This window comes from Centropristis striata, chromosome 4, assembly GCF_030273125.1.
Source record: "Centropristis striata isolate RG_2023a ecotype Rhode Island chromosome 4, C.striata_1.0, whole genome shotgun sequence".
NCBI classification, from domain to species: domain Eukaryota; kingdom Metazoa; phylum Chordata; class Actinopteri; order Perciformes; family Serranidae; genus Centropristis; species Centropristis striata.
This window is the reverse complement of record NC_081520.1, coordinates 30,850,606-30,866,177: the sequence shown is the minus strand read 5'-3', so window position 1 is coordinate 30,866,177 and position 15,572 is coordinate 30,850,606. Positions and strand designations below refer to the sequence as shown.

General features: G+C 35.4%; 1 protein-coding gene across 1 annotated transcript; it reads left to right on the top strand.

The window, feature by feature from the left end:
* The first annotated feature begins 1,658 nt into the window (after nucleotides 1-1,658).
* aasdhppt (aminoadipate-semialdehyde dehydrogenase-phosphopantetheinyl transferase) lies at nucleotides 1,659-12,811 on the top strand. Its single transcript, XM_059330455.1, has 7 exons — nucleotides 1,659-2,052; nucleotides 3,174-3,287; nucleotides 3,993-4,122; nucleotides 5,107-5,228; nucleotides 6,104-6,262; nucleotides 10,584-10,652; nucleotides 11,929-12,811. The coding sequence occupies exons 1-7, from the start codon at nucleotides 1,909-1,911 to the stop codon at nucleotides 12,094-12,096; spliced, it is 906 nt and encodes a 301-aa protein (XP_059186438.1). The 5' UTR covers nucleotides 1,659-1,908; the 3' UTR covers nucleotides 12,097-12,811.
* The last annotated feature ends 2,761 nt before the right edge of the window (nucleotides 12,812-15,572 follow it).

The following is a 15,572-nucleotide window of genomic DNA, read 5'->3' as shown; positions in this document are numbered from 1 at the left end:
TTTAGTTATTTTTGAGGTCCAGATTTAACATAAAATGTGATCAATTTAAAGTGATTAGATATATTTTTTAACTAAACCTCATAACAGTATATTAAGTCTTTAAAATGTGCCCTACCTTGACAAAATGTAAATGCTACTTACATAAATGCATCAATGCCAATAACCTAATATATCTGGAATGTATATAACAATCTTAGTGGGTCCATGCTGCATAACGAGTACTTTTACTTTTGATACTTTAAGTACATTTTGATGCTGATACATTTGTACCTTTATTTCAGTATTTTTTAAATGCAGGACTTTTACTTGTTGTGGAGTAATTTTACAGTGTTGTATTAGTACTTTTACTTAAGTAAGGGACCTGAATGCTTTTTCCACCAATGCTTACAGGGCTTTATAGTGTGGATGAAATGAAAAAATGAAAAAAAATGAAAATATGAAATGGTCTAAAAAGGAGAAAGAAGTTATTCTCTCACTTTCTATTTGATTAAAAATGTAGGCTTTTTGTTATTTGTCTTGTGGACTGAAAACTCTATTTAAAAAAAAAAATCAAGTCATGGATCTTTGTAGGGGAATAATCAAATGAGTCCCTCTCATTTATAAAACACCTCTAAATATGAAGAAGTGCAGATTGTTTATCCAGTTGTAAGTAAGCATATGCGGACAGCTGTCACCTAATACTGCTGATGTTTCAGTTTTCCCTGCAGAACATTGACACACGTTATGCGATGGCTATTACTCCTTATTTGGCTACTCTAAGAAAACAATATTGACAATATCTAATAGGCTACATCTGTTTAGAATATAGTAATACATTCAAAAGTGTATAGAAGAAGGTTTAAGGTAAATAAATTTGACGTACGTTTCATCTGTTAGGCTACACGTAGACAAAATGCCCATAAACGCCATCTGTGCTTCTAGGTTGTGCCCTCCAGTATCTTCCAAATAATTCTAGTTTTAAAAAATAACGTTTTTTTCCTCAGTGAATAATACTATGCTATAATACAGTATTTCCCTAACCTGACGAGCACCGCACAATTTCATCCTCACAATCATAAATGTAACGTAGTTGTGTGTTAGCTGTCTAACTACAGCCTCCAATTGAACATTATATTTAATATATTGTGAATACAACTTACCTTACGCACACAGATTTATCGCAATCAAAACAACATCGTAGAGGTACAATTTTAATGCTGCTTTCAAGTGCCGCTTGGAATTTAAAAACTTCAATGTTCAAACTGTGAATACAGCTACGTAGATGGGAGTTGGATAGAATAATTTGCGATGGAAAATTGGACGATTCAATCAAAGCATTTATTTTTGCTTTACTTTGCGCAGCACATAGTTATTTTAGCCATTCTGTTGCAGAAGAAAGGCTTTTAGTTGATTTTTAAGCATGAAGACAAGCTAGGAGATATTTCTTCTTAAGCATAAAGTGTAAGGTACATCTCTTTTATAGTCGGCTGGCTTTGCGGGATTTCTTCTCTCTCGTGTATCAAAAGAACTGTCATATTTAATTACACAACAATGATTCATCGTTTTTACAATACTCCCGGGAGCAAGTGAAGGCATCGTCAGTTGCGCACTCTTTAGATCGCTCCGATTGGTCAATCCGCTACCGCGCCCACTTATGACGACATTGAATCTCGCCGGCATCTTCCCGGACACGTTCACTGCTGTCACATCCAAAACGTAAACAAAGAGTAATGGTTTTATTAACAGCCCGGTGTTATCCGCTGCTGTGGTGCTTAAGACACCGCTAAAGCTGTAACATTTCTAGAGGCTTATTGTCAGTCAAACCTGACATGCTAACTTGCGATGCTAACGTTAGCTCAGTAACAACTTGTGATCAGCCTGGAGGAGTTGGAGGAGTTCAGAGGACCAGACGGAGGTGAAGAGGTGGAGATGGGCTCTGTCCGGTGGGCTTTCCGCTGCGGGTCGTGGACACCGAGCAGGTCTGACTGGCTGTTAGCTGCTCGATGCATCCAGCGGGAGGAGAAGGAACGGATCGGACAGTTTGTGTTTGCTAAGGATGCAAAGTCAGCCATGGTGAGTTTGAATGTAAAACTTTTTGTTTCTTCTGCGTCCTGATGACCAAACATAGGTTCTTCCCCACTTGCCAAATCAACAGTGGTGGAAAAAGTATTCATATTCTTTACTTAAGTAAAAGTACTAATACCACACTGTGAAATTACTCCACTAAAAGTCCTGCATTCAAAAAATCAAAATGTACTTAAAGTATCAAAAGTAAAAGTACTCGTTATGCAGAATGGACCCACTCAAATTGTTTTATGTATCCCAAATATATTATTTGATTATTATTGTTGATGCATTTATGTAAGCAGCATTTTAATTTTCTCAAGGTAGGATTTTTTTTTTCTTCTTAATATATTGTTATGAGGTTTCATTTTGAAAATGTCAAATCACTTTTTTTTGTCTCTTTTAAATGCTTTTAATGTTTTGTGTAAAGCACTTTGAATTGCCCTGTTGTTGAAAGGTGCTATACAAATAAACCTGTCTTGCCTTGCCTATAAGAAATTAATTTAAGAGCTGATTTTTAAACATTTTCCATGGTTCTCTTGATAATGATTTTGGTTATTATCAAGAAATTCATGAAAAATGGCTAGATATCAGCTCTTAAATTAAACTCTTATACAGGCCTGTCACGGTAATTACTATATCAACTTACCGTTTGATATATAAAAATGGACATGATAGTTTTTTATCTATGTTATTTTAATAATAAAATAGTATAATACATAATTAGTATCTCAGTGCAATGTTTTGTTAACAGAGCCTGAAAGTCTATTTTATTTGTTTTAGTTGTAATTTATTTATTTAAGTTTTATTTGTCTAGGATATTTTAATATTTCTTTTCCACATTTCAATTCCATTGTTTAATATTCTCGAGATTTAAAAATGAATTGCTGTGGAAGGATGAACTTATTATGCTCTAATATAGTTATAAAACTAAAACAACATCGATACAACGATACTATCGTTTATTGTGATAGTTTCTGGGAAAATATATCGTCCTAAAAAATGTGTCAGGCCTACTCTTATCAGCTATTTTTGTTGTTATCATTATATTTGTCCAAACAAATGTACCTTTAGTTGTGCCATGCATGTGTTTATTTCACTAACTTTTTGTTTCTCTGTTACTTCACCAGGCTGGCAGGTTGTTGCTGAGGAGATTTGTGTGTGAGAGGATGGGGATCCCATGGTCAGAGATCAGACTGGAGCGGTCTCCCAGAGGGAAACCTTACCTGGCAGCACCACTAAAGGTTCACACCATGATTCTTTATTTAAAATGTTTTCATAATGAATTAAAATTAAGTTCTGTGGGTTTGAACAAAGTTTTGATGCCCAGCATGAGTTCTTACTACCTTGGGTCAGTGGTGATTATTGAAAGATCGTGGTAAAGTATTTTTTTTTACACTTGGTAATAATAATAATAATAATAATAACTTTATTTATTTTGCACCTTTTTAATAACAGCCGTTTTTAAAATGCTTGGACAGAGGGCAGTTAATCACAACGAGAATGATGTCATAAGGCTAAAAATAATTCTTACATTAAAAGGAAAACAATATGAGACGGAACAGGAACAATCACAAGACATGCTCAGATACACAGAAAATAAAAGGAAAAAGGAGTAAAAAAAAAAGAAGAAGTGAAAAGTGGCGAGGTAGAAAGCATTACATAAAAGCAAGTCTATAAAAGTGGGTTTTAAGAAGTAATTTAAAAGAAGTAATAGCCTCTAAGTAAGTAAAAATTAGGCTAACATAGTCCTTTAGATGTGGAGTCACCTTACTTTATACTGGTGGGTTCATGTATATTATTACTTAGTATATTATTACATGATGAACAGTAGAAATAGAGTTACTTGTTATTTGTTTTATAGCTTTCAGAAAACCTGATGACCATATTTTTGGTCTTATAGAAGAAAATGTCCACTCTCTGATTCCTGTCTTGCTTTCTGCATCCAGGTTAGTTCAGATTCAGGCCCTGAACCCCCATCCTGGAGTTTCAACCTGTCCCACCAGGGGGACTACGCTGTGCTCGCTGCAGAACAGGGAGTGCAGGTGGGAGTGGATATAATGAAGATCGCTATGCCAGGTAAATGCTGAGCGTAACAGATAAAACACCATTAACAATATCAACCAATGTGGGCATGGTCAATTCAGATCTAAAGATGTTTTACTGGCAACTAAGCAGTAAAGAAAATAGCCATAAGCTTATGCCATGGCATGACTAAACAGGAAGCCTTCAACAATCATTTTGGGGATGTTATGTTAGCAGTTTGCTCAAAATATGGATGGAGAGAAAGAGGTTAAACTTGTGGAAATAGTTTGACTTAGAGATACAAAAGCACACACACACATGTTGTTACAGACATACAGGGATAAGAACGAAAAAATATTTTTAATGATTTTCACGACAATCTTAAGTTTACAATTTTTTTGTAATTATCTGTTTATTAGGAAATTTTGACAGGTACAAATGGATTTACAGTTGTTAGCATCAAAATAGTACAGAACCAAGGGTTGTATCAATAGCTTCTTGTTCCAAATGTCCATTTAATAATATGAATATGTGTATGTAAAGTAAAAGAAAAAAACATACAATTTAACTATATACATCCATTGGGGTATAGAGGCAAAAAGTAAATACATAACATGAATAAATAAAGATATATGAATGTCTGTAGCAGTTGGGCATCATTCAGTTTACATCACTGAGATACAGTGGGAACTTGTATTGCTTATGTATTGTCCAACTCGGCCACAAGGGGTCACTGTTGCCTTGTGTATGTAGAAGGTCGAGGCTGAGGTAACTTGTTTGTGCAAATGCTTGGATTTCTGTGTCACAGTCACATTCAAATCTGTGGTATTATTGTATTATCTAACAGTTATAAGTACTAATTTTAAAAAACTGTGTATGAGCTTATTTCTATCTCTGTGGTAGTGTACATCCCTCCATCTTCCTCTCACCTCATTGCTTTTCTTCTCCTTCTTTCCCTTTCCTTCTGTCTGTCTCCATCCTTCTTTTTTTATATCCTCTTCCCCTCTCACCTCTCCTCCCTCCTTCTTTTACCTCCAGGTAGCAGCTCAGTGCCAGAGTTTTTTCGCATCATGATGCGTCAGTTTACAGCGTACGAGTGGAGCGTCATCCAATCAGCCGGCTCGGAGCACCAGCAGCTCGCCGCGTTCTACCGCCACTGGGTAACCATGGCAACCATACTACCCTATCGTCACATTGCATTGCTGCTGGGCCCCACAGGCGGTGTGTGTGTGTGTGTGTGTGTGTGTGTGTGTGTGTGTGTGTGTGTGTGTGTGTGTGTGTGTTGTGCGTGAGAGAAGGAAACAGAGGGAGAAAATAACACTGACAAGGTCCTTTAAGAGACAAACACATTTGTACATTTTGCACATAATTTTCCTCTTCAACTCTTTTTCTCACATTCTGTCCTTTTCGGTCTCTGCATGTCATCCTCACAGATCTTTTCTTTCTTTCCCTTCTATCAGTTTTTGCCTTTTTTTCTCTTTCTCTCGTTGCGCACAAACACACACACACACACACACACACACACACACACACACACAGATGGACGGCGACAGCAACGTTGGTGCTAAGTAAAGATGTTGTGAGATTGAGAGGGTGGCTCAGAGACGTCAAGCTCTGATATCATCACCACACTGTTGACTAATGGCAGAGTTCGATGGTTGCCATAGCGATTAGCCTTGTAACACTGTTATTGTGCCTCATTGGCTGCCGAGCAGGGTTGGTTTTGGCTGGACACACACATATTCACACACGCACACACACACACACACACACACACACAGTCGGTCTTTTGTATACACACTGTTATACATGTGTGCATAGATTCCCATCTGTTATGGTTTTAAGTTATTGTGCTGCTGAGCCAAGATACACAACATACAAACACACACACACACACACGAACACTCTCACACACACACACACACACACTGTCCTTCTCAGCTTTGTCAGACATTCAAATGTCCTTCTTTTCCCTTATGTGCTGTTCCTCATTTTCTGTGTGTAGCTGATTGAGTTTCCTCCTTTTTCCATCAAGGCCTTGAAGGAGAGCTTCATCAAAGCCATCGGCACTGGATTGGGCTTCAACCTGCAGAGGGTGGAGTTTCACCTGTCCTCCGAACCGCTCACACAGAAATGTGTACTGCGCCAGACCAAGATGCATCTAGATGAGGAAGAAGAGGACTGGATATTTGAAGTGAGTCTGTTTGAAGTGAGTGAAGAGTAAGAAGTACAAAAACAAGCTACTGGGAAAAACAAGACAAGACAACTTAAAAAACAAGACATTGTCTGTCTTATGTCTGTCAAATAACAAATTGAAAAAGACCAAAAGAGGCTAAAGACAGATTCAAGGCTGGTTTGATTTTCAGGTTTAAAGAAAAGATTAGACATGAAAACATTCCAAAGAGTTCACAAACATAATGACTTGATATAATCAGCAATGTGCAATTTACCTACTCCTACTCGTGCTGTGTTGAGAGCAGTCTACTTCCGTACTATGTTAACATTCTTAATGATCAAAAATATTTTTTGTCTATGATGATCATTATCAAGAAAAAAATGGAAAATGTCTAAATATCAGCTCTCAAATTAAACTCTTATCAGCTATTTTTGTTGTTATCAATATATTTTTTTCCAAACAAATGTACCTTTAGTTAAAATGAACAAGAAATTGAAGAAAATAACGATCTAATATTTTTTTCCGTAACCGTATATGTGTAGACAGAAGTAATTTAAAATTATATTAATAGTTTGATAAATAGGCTCCTGGTTAGTTTGTTCTTCTAAGTGGGTCTTGTGTGACACGTGTAGAACCAGTCTGATGCAGCCTTCAGGAAATCAATTAGCTTAAAAGCAGCTCGGCTGCTCAGCCACAGGGTCCTCGGAGCTCCGGTCCCCAGTGGCTGCCCCCCCATGAAAGCATCTGCAAACTGAATCACAGGTGGTCTCGCAGAGAAATCCCCTTAAGACATAAGGGGGCCCTCGAGTGGCCCTCCATCCCTCCTCACACCACGACAAGAGTTAGAGGAGTGCACCTCAGAGTAGAAGAATCATCTGTTATCACCTATTTCCTATTTTATCTCCTCTTTTCCACTCTTCTTCTCTCCTCACCTTCGTTCTTCGTCCTCTCCACTTCTCCCTCTGATGTGTTCTCTTCTCTTTTCATCACCGTCTATCTTCATTTTTACTGTTCCTCCTCTCCTCTCTGCCTCCCCTTGTATTTTTCCTCTCCCCTCCTCCTCCTCTTGCTCTTTCCTCCATGCCCAGTGGCAGAGGGATTAACAAGTGACTGCTAAAAGGGGCGCCTCTCTCCATCCCTCTCGAGGTCATGGAGGCTTAATGCTGTTTTAGTGTCCGTGTTTTTACACCAGTGAATAACAGCTCACTTATATCGATTGCAGGTAATGCACATATCCTCCTTTTAACTATAGATCGGAGGGGAAGTGAAGTAACGGCAACATACAGTGTGTAGAATATGAAAAGATGCAAGCTGAAAAGTCAGTGAAGCAAAGAGGAATGGAGAGAAAAGTGGATACAATATTTTGTTGCTGAAGGAAAAAAACACACATTAACAGCTAGTTTATTTCATATTTATTCTAAGGACTTAAGGTTTAAATGACTATCACCAGGTAATGAACAAACATCATAACAGTTCCATGTTACTACATAGATAAATAAGGGAAAATTAGAAAATTACAGCTTAAACTGTAAGGTGATTAATTATTAATTGTTGACAAAATATTAATCTGCATCTATTTTGATCGTAAAATCAGTCTCCTAGCAAAAATGCCTAACATTTATTTTTAAGAGAACCTTAATATATGAGCATTCCCTGCTTTTTTGTCTTTTTCATATTTGTAGATGGCATTCCTTAGATGTTTGTGATTGGCATTGTTTTTTTGTTTTTTTTAATAACTTAATGCTGTTCAAAAAATGAGGGAATAAAGAGTAAATATGTGGATAATCATGTTTATACTGAAGTGTACAAGTCTGGTAACAAGAAAATCTTGTTAAATATAATTGGTCAGGAAAAAAAAAACACTTAATTTGTCCTCAGCTCTACAATAATAATTATTAGTTTTATATCACAATCTATGCATGAAATAATGAAACTCCAAAAAAATAACAAGTAGAACACAGTTACTGGTGCATTTTTCATCATCCAGCATGCAACAGGTTTTTTTGTGTTTTTTTTATTTTGGCTCTGCTCACATTCAGAGTAAAAGATTATTATAGCCAAATAAATTAAGAAATTAGCGATGACTACTGATACATGCTTAATCCTGTAAATTTAAATAAAACAGAGATGTGTGCTTCATTAAGTTCCAGATTGCACCAGAACACACTGAAGCTGTTCCTCTCTGAAGAGTGACAAACAACAATATTTGTGATTAGTGAATGATTGCAGTGACCTCAAGAGGTCAAATAAACTGGAACTGAATTGATTTTTTTTGTCTCATATAAAAATAGAGATACTCAGAGCTCCAAGTGGTAACAGAGAGATGAGATGAGCAGCAGTGCTATTGACCTCATGCCCTGTGCTGATTGGCTGGATCAGAGAGACGCCATGAGAAATATTACTTCCTGCTGACCTCTGGCCATGTCACCCCTGCAGCTTCTAGACAGAAACTGAGGGACAAAATAACACACTTTATAAAATGCACTGTGACAACACTAATGAAACTGCAAAATGACAACAACAACAATGACAAAAATCACATTGAAATACAGTTTCTGGTGATATGTCTCTTCTTATATAATAATAACAATAATAATAACTTTTATAGAATACCTTTTAAAAACAGCCGTTTACAAAGTTCTTTGACAGAGAGCAGTTAATCACAATGGGAACAAGACATAAGACATTCTCAGATAGACAGAAAATAAAAGGTAAGGGGTAAAAAAAAGTAAAAAGTGAAGAAGTAAAAAGGAGTGGTGAGAAAGAAAGCTTTGCATAAAAGCAAGTCTATAAAAGTGGGTTTTAAGAAGTGATTTGTACGTTCCTTTTGAGCTTCTTTCTCTTGTCCATCACTTTGTAATGACACACACACCATCTGTTATCCCACATACAGACACCCAGCTTCTGGCTTTTAATGTCCAAGCAGGTACAAAGAAATTACAATTGCAAACACAAAAAAGTAAAAGTGTGTTTTTAGGACAGTCCTAACAGAATGTGTGTTTAGAGTAAAAAATGTGTTGTCTTGAGTCACGATACAATATTATTGCGATATTAAGCATTTTGCGATATGGTAAGTATTGCGATACAATATATAGGTGAATCTCAGTACATTAGAATATGATGGCAAAGTCCATTTCCAGTAGTTGAAGTCAAACAACGCCAACCAAGTACTGAGTCATTTAGATGGACATACTTGTCAGAGGCCAACATTTCCATATTAAACATACTTGTTAAAATTGGTCTTTTGTAATAATAAAATGTTTTGAGACACTGAATTTTATGTCTTCATTAAATGTAAGCCATAATCATTATAATTAGAATGAATTATATAAATTAAGACATAAAATGTTTCATTCTATATGTGTTTTTTCACCTTTTTAAATTGAATTACTGACATAAATAAACTTTTCTATGATATTCTAATTTATTGAGATGCACCTGTATTGCGAATTTACTGTTTTAACTGTATTTTGTGTGAACAAAATTCAATTCAATCAAGAATTGTTTTGTCAAATAAGAGAAAATTCTCAGTTCTGAATTGGGAGGCAGCCATCTATGTATAGAGGAGACTTGTGAGAACCCAGAGAGCCTATTTTCATTGACGTCAGAGGTCACATGACCGCTTTGAAAATCACCATGAAACATAAAAAAATAGCCAGACTTTGCAGCATTATTTCGACACCTATAGATTCCTTAGATCTTGTAGTTTCATATGATACCAGTATCTCCAGTATATTCCTAAAAGTGATCCCGCCGCGGCCTCCTGAAAGGTGAAAACGGCGGGCTGTCGGAGCACTAAATATTGATACTTGGCAGCCATGAATTTATATATCTGCCCCCCACCTCTAATTGAAATGTATAATATCAATATTGATAAAATGTTAAAGTAAAGAGGTCAACACTAAGAAGAAATCTGCATAAATTTTACATCAGCAAGGCTGAAAAACTGGATATGAATCTGATTTTGCCAAAACATATTTATCATGCAGGCTGCAGAATGGTTTTATATCTTCAAGCTAGACGTAATTTTCCAGTCAATGCATGTATGCTTGATGGTTCCTGGTATCACAGGCGCTGTTATTATTTGGGAAGCGACGTGTAAATGCAGCGGTTCTCTGACAGAACCTTCCCTCGCTCTCCTTAGAAATCATGCAAACAGATATGTGATAATTACATGCATATGTTCAATAGATGCTTCTGCATGTAGGGCGAATGCGAACGTCCGATAAGGTTGCACATTTGCTTTATTTGTCATAAATAATTTGAATTTAGATAGTTTGTATAAGTATTTTCTTTGGGCTATTAATGTGTGTGTGCTGATTCATATGTGTTTCTGCAGGAGAGCTTGCTGGATGCAGAGCATCATGTTGCCGTAGCACTCGGACCAGCAGACAAAGCAGGCTCTGCAGTAAGTACTCATTTTTTTACAGTCGCTCATTCAGAAGGATTTTTCTCAGCATGCACGATTAAAGGGAGGTTTGCAAAACTGAATGAATATTTCATTAACAGCTGGAAAAGTTTTTTGTGTGTCTCTAAAACTCTGCAAAAGCTGTGCTTAAAGAGTAATTTAACACACTACTAAAAGTAGCGTTCACTGATTTCGCTGGAAAGAAGTAGGCACACTGTACTATAGTTAGATATGAATGATTAGGATCACTGTGAAACTTAAACCTCCTTAGATCCAAGAAGCACAGAATGAAGGCTTGTGGCATATTTTAATTCTAATATTGGTTAGCATGAAAAAAAAATTACAGAAGAGGATTAGGGCGAGGTAGGAGGGGGAAAAAACTGAGAGGAGGAACAAAAAAAAATTCATAATGTCAAAATGCAGAGAATAAAGTTGAAATACAATTTTGAGAAAAAAGTCGAAATCTGAGAATAAAGTGGAAATGTTGAGAATAAAGTCAACTTTTTGAGTTCAGTAAAGTAGACTGCAAGCTACAACCTCATTTTCTTCAATATATCTAATATACAGTCATGGAAAAAATAATTAGACCGCTTTTTTCTTCAGTTTCTTGTTAATTTTAATGTCTGCTACAACTAAAGGTACATTTGTTTGGAAAAAATATAATGATAACAACAAAAATAGATGATAAGAGTTTAATGTAAGAGCTGATATCTAGACATTTTCCATGGTTTTCTTGATAATAACCAAAATAATTTTCAAAATCAGCTCTCAAATTAAACTCTTATCAGCTATTAGCTATTTTTGTTGTTATCATTAAGTTTATATATATATATATATATATATATATATATATATATATAAACACAAGCTTTTATTGCACAATTAAACTATTATACAATGTTCACATTCTGAGTTCCTTTTGTGTGCAATTAGATATTGTTTGAACAAAAAATAGGTAAGAATTGTTCCGTTGTTTGTTATAAATTGATCACTTTATTATTAATTTCACACGGGCCACAGCAGGGGCCAAGGGATTCTTCACAGGGGCAGTTTCGGTAGGCCCCCGTGTAGAACTGCCACTGCTCAAAAATCCTCTTCCGTTAAAAAATGGACGGTGAATCGATCAGATGTTGGATTTTGACATTTAATTAACTAAGAATGCCAAACATTGGTCACTAGGAACATTCGATGTAGGAGTATTTTCAGTCATTTCACAGGCTAAATAATGAATGGACTAATTGCACTATTTCAGTAATCTTATCTCTTTTCGTCTCAGCCTCTCCGTCCATCTCTTCCTCCTCCCACCTCATTCACGCTGCTGTCGTTCAGTGACCTCATGGCCTCGGCCTCTCCTCTGACGGAGGAAGACTCTGCCTGCTGGGACAGCTTCAAGACAAAAGCTGAAGCTCCACAGAGACAAAGAGAAACACACGCAACCAAATGACCACCTGTCTCATGACACTCTTCTGCCATACAAACACACACAGATACACACTTTTCATAAGTGCCAAAAAAAGAAGCACGCTGACACTGAGGCTGCTTTCTCATTCAACACAAGTCCGGTCCAGACGAGTCAAGTTTATTTATAAAACCAAAGATCTCAGGTTTGTCTCTGAGGACTTCAGCATCCATACAGCATCTGACACCTTCTATCTTTAGAGGCTCGACTCAGATGAAGAAAAGCTCCACAAAAATACCTGAACACGCCTGACACACAGACACACACAAACACTGTGCAGTATATACAAACATTTAATGTTGACTTGTAGATATCCTGTCAATTTTATTAACTTCCTGTGTAATTTCCAGTGTGGGATGTAACTAAGTACATTTACTCAAGTACTGTACTTCAGTATAATTTTGAGGTAATTGTACTTTACTTGAATATTTAAATTTTATGTAACTTCTACTCCATTACATTTTGAGGCAAATATTGTACTTTTTACTCCACTACATTTTGCTGACAGCTTCAGTTACTTTTCAGATTGAGATTTAACCCTTTATCGGGTGAAGAACCGTATTTGGTAACTTCAGCGAATATCCAAAATAAAAAATAAAAATATTTCGAGAAAAAAGTAGCAAATTTACTAGATTAAAGTGGCAAATCTACAAGAAAAAGTTGCAGATTAAAGAGATTTAAAGTGGCAAATCTGGGTGGAAAAAAGTCACAGATAAAAAAGTGGAGGAAAAAAGCTTTTTTCTCGCAGATTCACCACTTTAAATCTCATAAATCTGCACTTTTTTTCCCGTAGATTTGCCACTTTAATCTCGTAAATTTATTTCTCAAAATATTATCCCACTCCCCCGGGTCCGTATATTTTTTTTACACATTCTGGCAGTATTTAATATCCTCCAATATTCTCTAGGGTTGAAATTTGGAATTTGCAAGTATTTCAATGAGTGCCCTATTAAGGGTTAACATAAAAAACATGATACATTTCAAGTAAGTAGACATTTTTTATAAATTAAACCTCATAACAGTATATTAAGTAGTTAAAATGAGCCCTATCTTGAGAAAATTTACATAAATGCATCAATAATAATAATTCAATAAAAATATTTAGAATATATATAACAATCTGAGTTGGGTCATTCTGCATTAAGAATAATAGAAAAGAATAGTACTTTTGATACTTTAAGTACATTTTGATGCTGATACTTTTGTACTTTTACTTAAGTAAGTTTTGAATGCGAGACTTTACATGTAGTGGCGTAGTTCTGCAGTGTAGTATTAGTACTTTTACCTGAGTAAGGGATCTGAATACTTCTTCCACCACTGGTAATTTCAGGATATACATTGTCCAAGATTCTGCCCTGTGCTCCTCATTATTGATCCTTGAACATCACCAATCAACACAATCTGTAACACATGGTGTTTATATTGTGTGATATGATCACAGATAAATAGATGATAAATAATCGTGTATTGATACATTTTAATGTGGACCAAAAATCTAAGGATCAAATAAAGAGTCACTTAGCGGCATTGTCTGTGCAGGATGTTGCTAAAAAAATGCTTTTATTTCGATATTATAGATTAATGTTGCTTTTAACAGTCAGTTAACAATTTTTTTTTCTTTTCAAGGCCTCCTCCTTTATCCTGTTTTTTTCTTTTTTCCAGCAGTTATTGTGAGTTACATGCAATAGCAACATGGAAGACTTTACATATAAAGTCCTATTGTGTATTGCTCTTCTAGTCTCACATGTATAGTCATGGAAACAATTATTAGACCACCCTTTTTCTTCAATGTCTTGTTCATTTTAATGCCTGGTACAACTAAAGGTTCATTTGTTTGGACAAATACAATGATAATAACAAAAATAGTTGATAAGAGTTTAATTTAAAATATTTTTTAAGAAAACCATAGAAAATGGGGAGATATCAGCTGTTAAACTTGTATGAGCTATTTTTGTTGTTATCATTATATTTGTCCAAACAAATGTACCTTTAGTTGGTCTGATAATTTTTTCCATGTCTGTACATGTGCACAGAGCTGGGTAATTCAGTGGTTTCTCAGTTATTGATCAAATTTTGTTATCCTTTAATACATTTCTGCCATTCTACCCTTTAAGAAACCAGTGAAAATGGTTATTTAAAGTTATTTACCTTGACTTTTTTTAGTTTTTTTTCTGATAATCTGAAGCATTTTAGTGGAGTACAGTTTGTTAAATGAATTAAAAATCCTATTAATGCATATGTGATTTTGATTTTATTTTCCATATTATGACATAGGTCAGAAAGTCTTTCTATGCCACCATATTCCCCTACATGTGTTGTGTCTGAGAGAGAGGCATGTTAGTTGTCTCTTTTTACTCTTCCTCAGTGACTAATTATATCTTATTCACTCCTCTCATTTTCTTATCTTGCATTCATTTTCTTCCTCCTTCTTATCCATTTCATTTTGTTTCTTTCTTTTCCCTTTTTTTCTCCATCTTGTCTCCCCATCTGGTGGTGCATCTATTTTAATAAAGGACATTAAGTCAACCATCACATTCTCTGTCTTTTTCTTTGTAGTTCATGTCTGTTCTTCTCTCTTGAGGATAGCTGTCTACACGTTTAACCCTTCTTTCTGCATTGCCTTACTTTAATCACAACATGTTCCCCTGCACACACAGAAGGAAATGACAAGTTAGAGGTCAAGTGGTATTTATTTGCATATGGGGTTTTTGCCATGATGTAAGTATTTGCCTTGCATTTGATGCATGGGAATATTTTGATGCCAATTACAGATATGACAGCTGATGTTGTGAATTTTGGAGCTGGAATGATAATTGACTTTTTCTATGGGGATTGTGAACCGATTTTGCACCGATACGATGCAGAAAGAATGTTAATTATTGTGGAAATGAACAATGTGACATTGACGAATAAATACAAAAATTAATAAATAGCTAACACTATTTCTAAATCACTCCCAGTATCCTTTCTGCAGTATACGTTCTGTTTAAAAATGTTGGCATATATAGGACAACAAACACCAATACCGGTAGACACCTACAGTCATGGAAAAAAACATTAAACCACCCTTTTTCTTCAATTTCTTGTTCATTTTAATGCCTGATACAACTAAAAGTACATTTATTTGGACAAATGTAATGATAGCAACAAAAAATAGCTCATAATAGTTTAATTTAAGAGATGATGTCTAGATATTTTCCATGGTTTTGTTGATAATAACCAAAATCATTTTCAAGAAAACCATGGACAATGTCTAGATATCAGCTCTTAATTTAAACTCTTATAAGTTATTTTTGTTGTTATCATTATATTTGTCCAAACAAACAAATGTATCTTTGGTTGTACAAGGCATTAAAATGAACAATTAATTGAAGAAAACAAGGGTGGTCTAATATGTTTTTCCATGACTGTATGTCTATGATCAACCAATATCAACATATAGAACTTAAAACCAAGTTCAA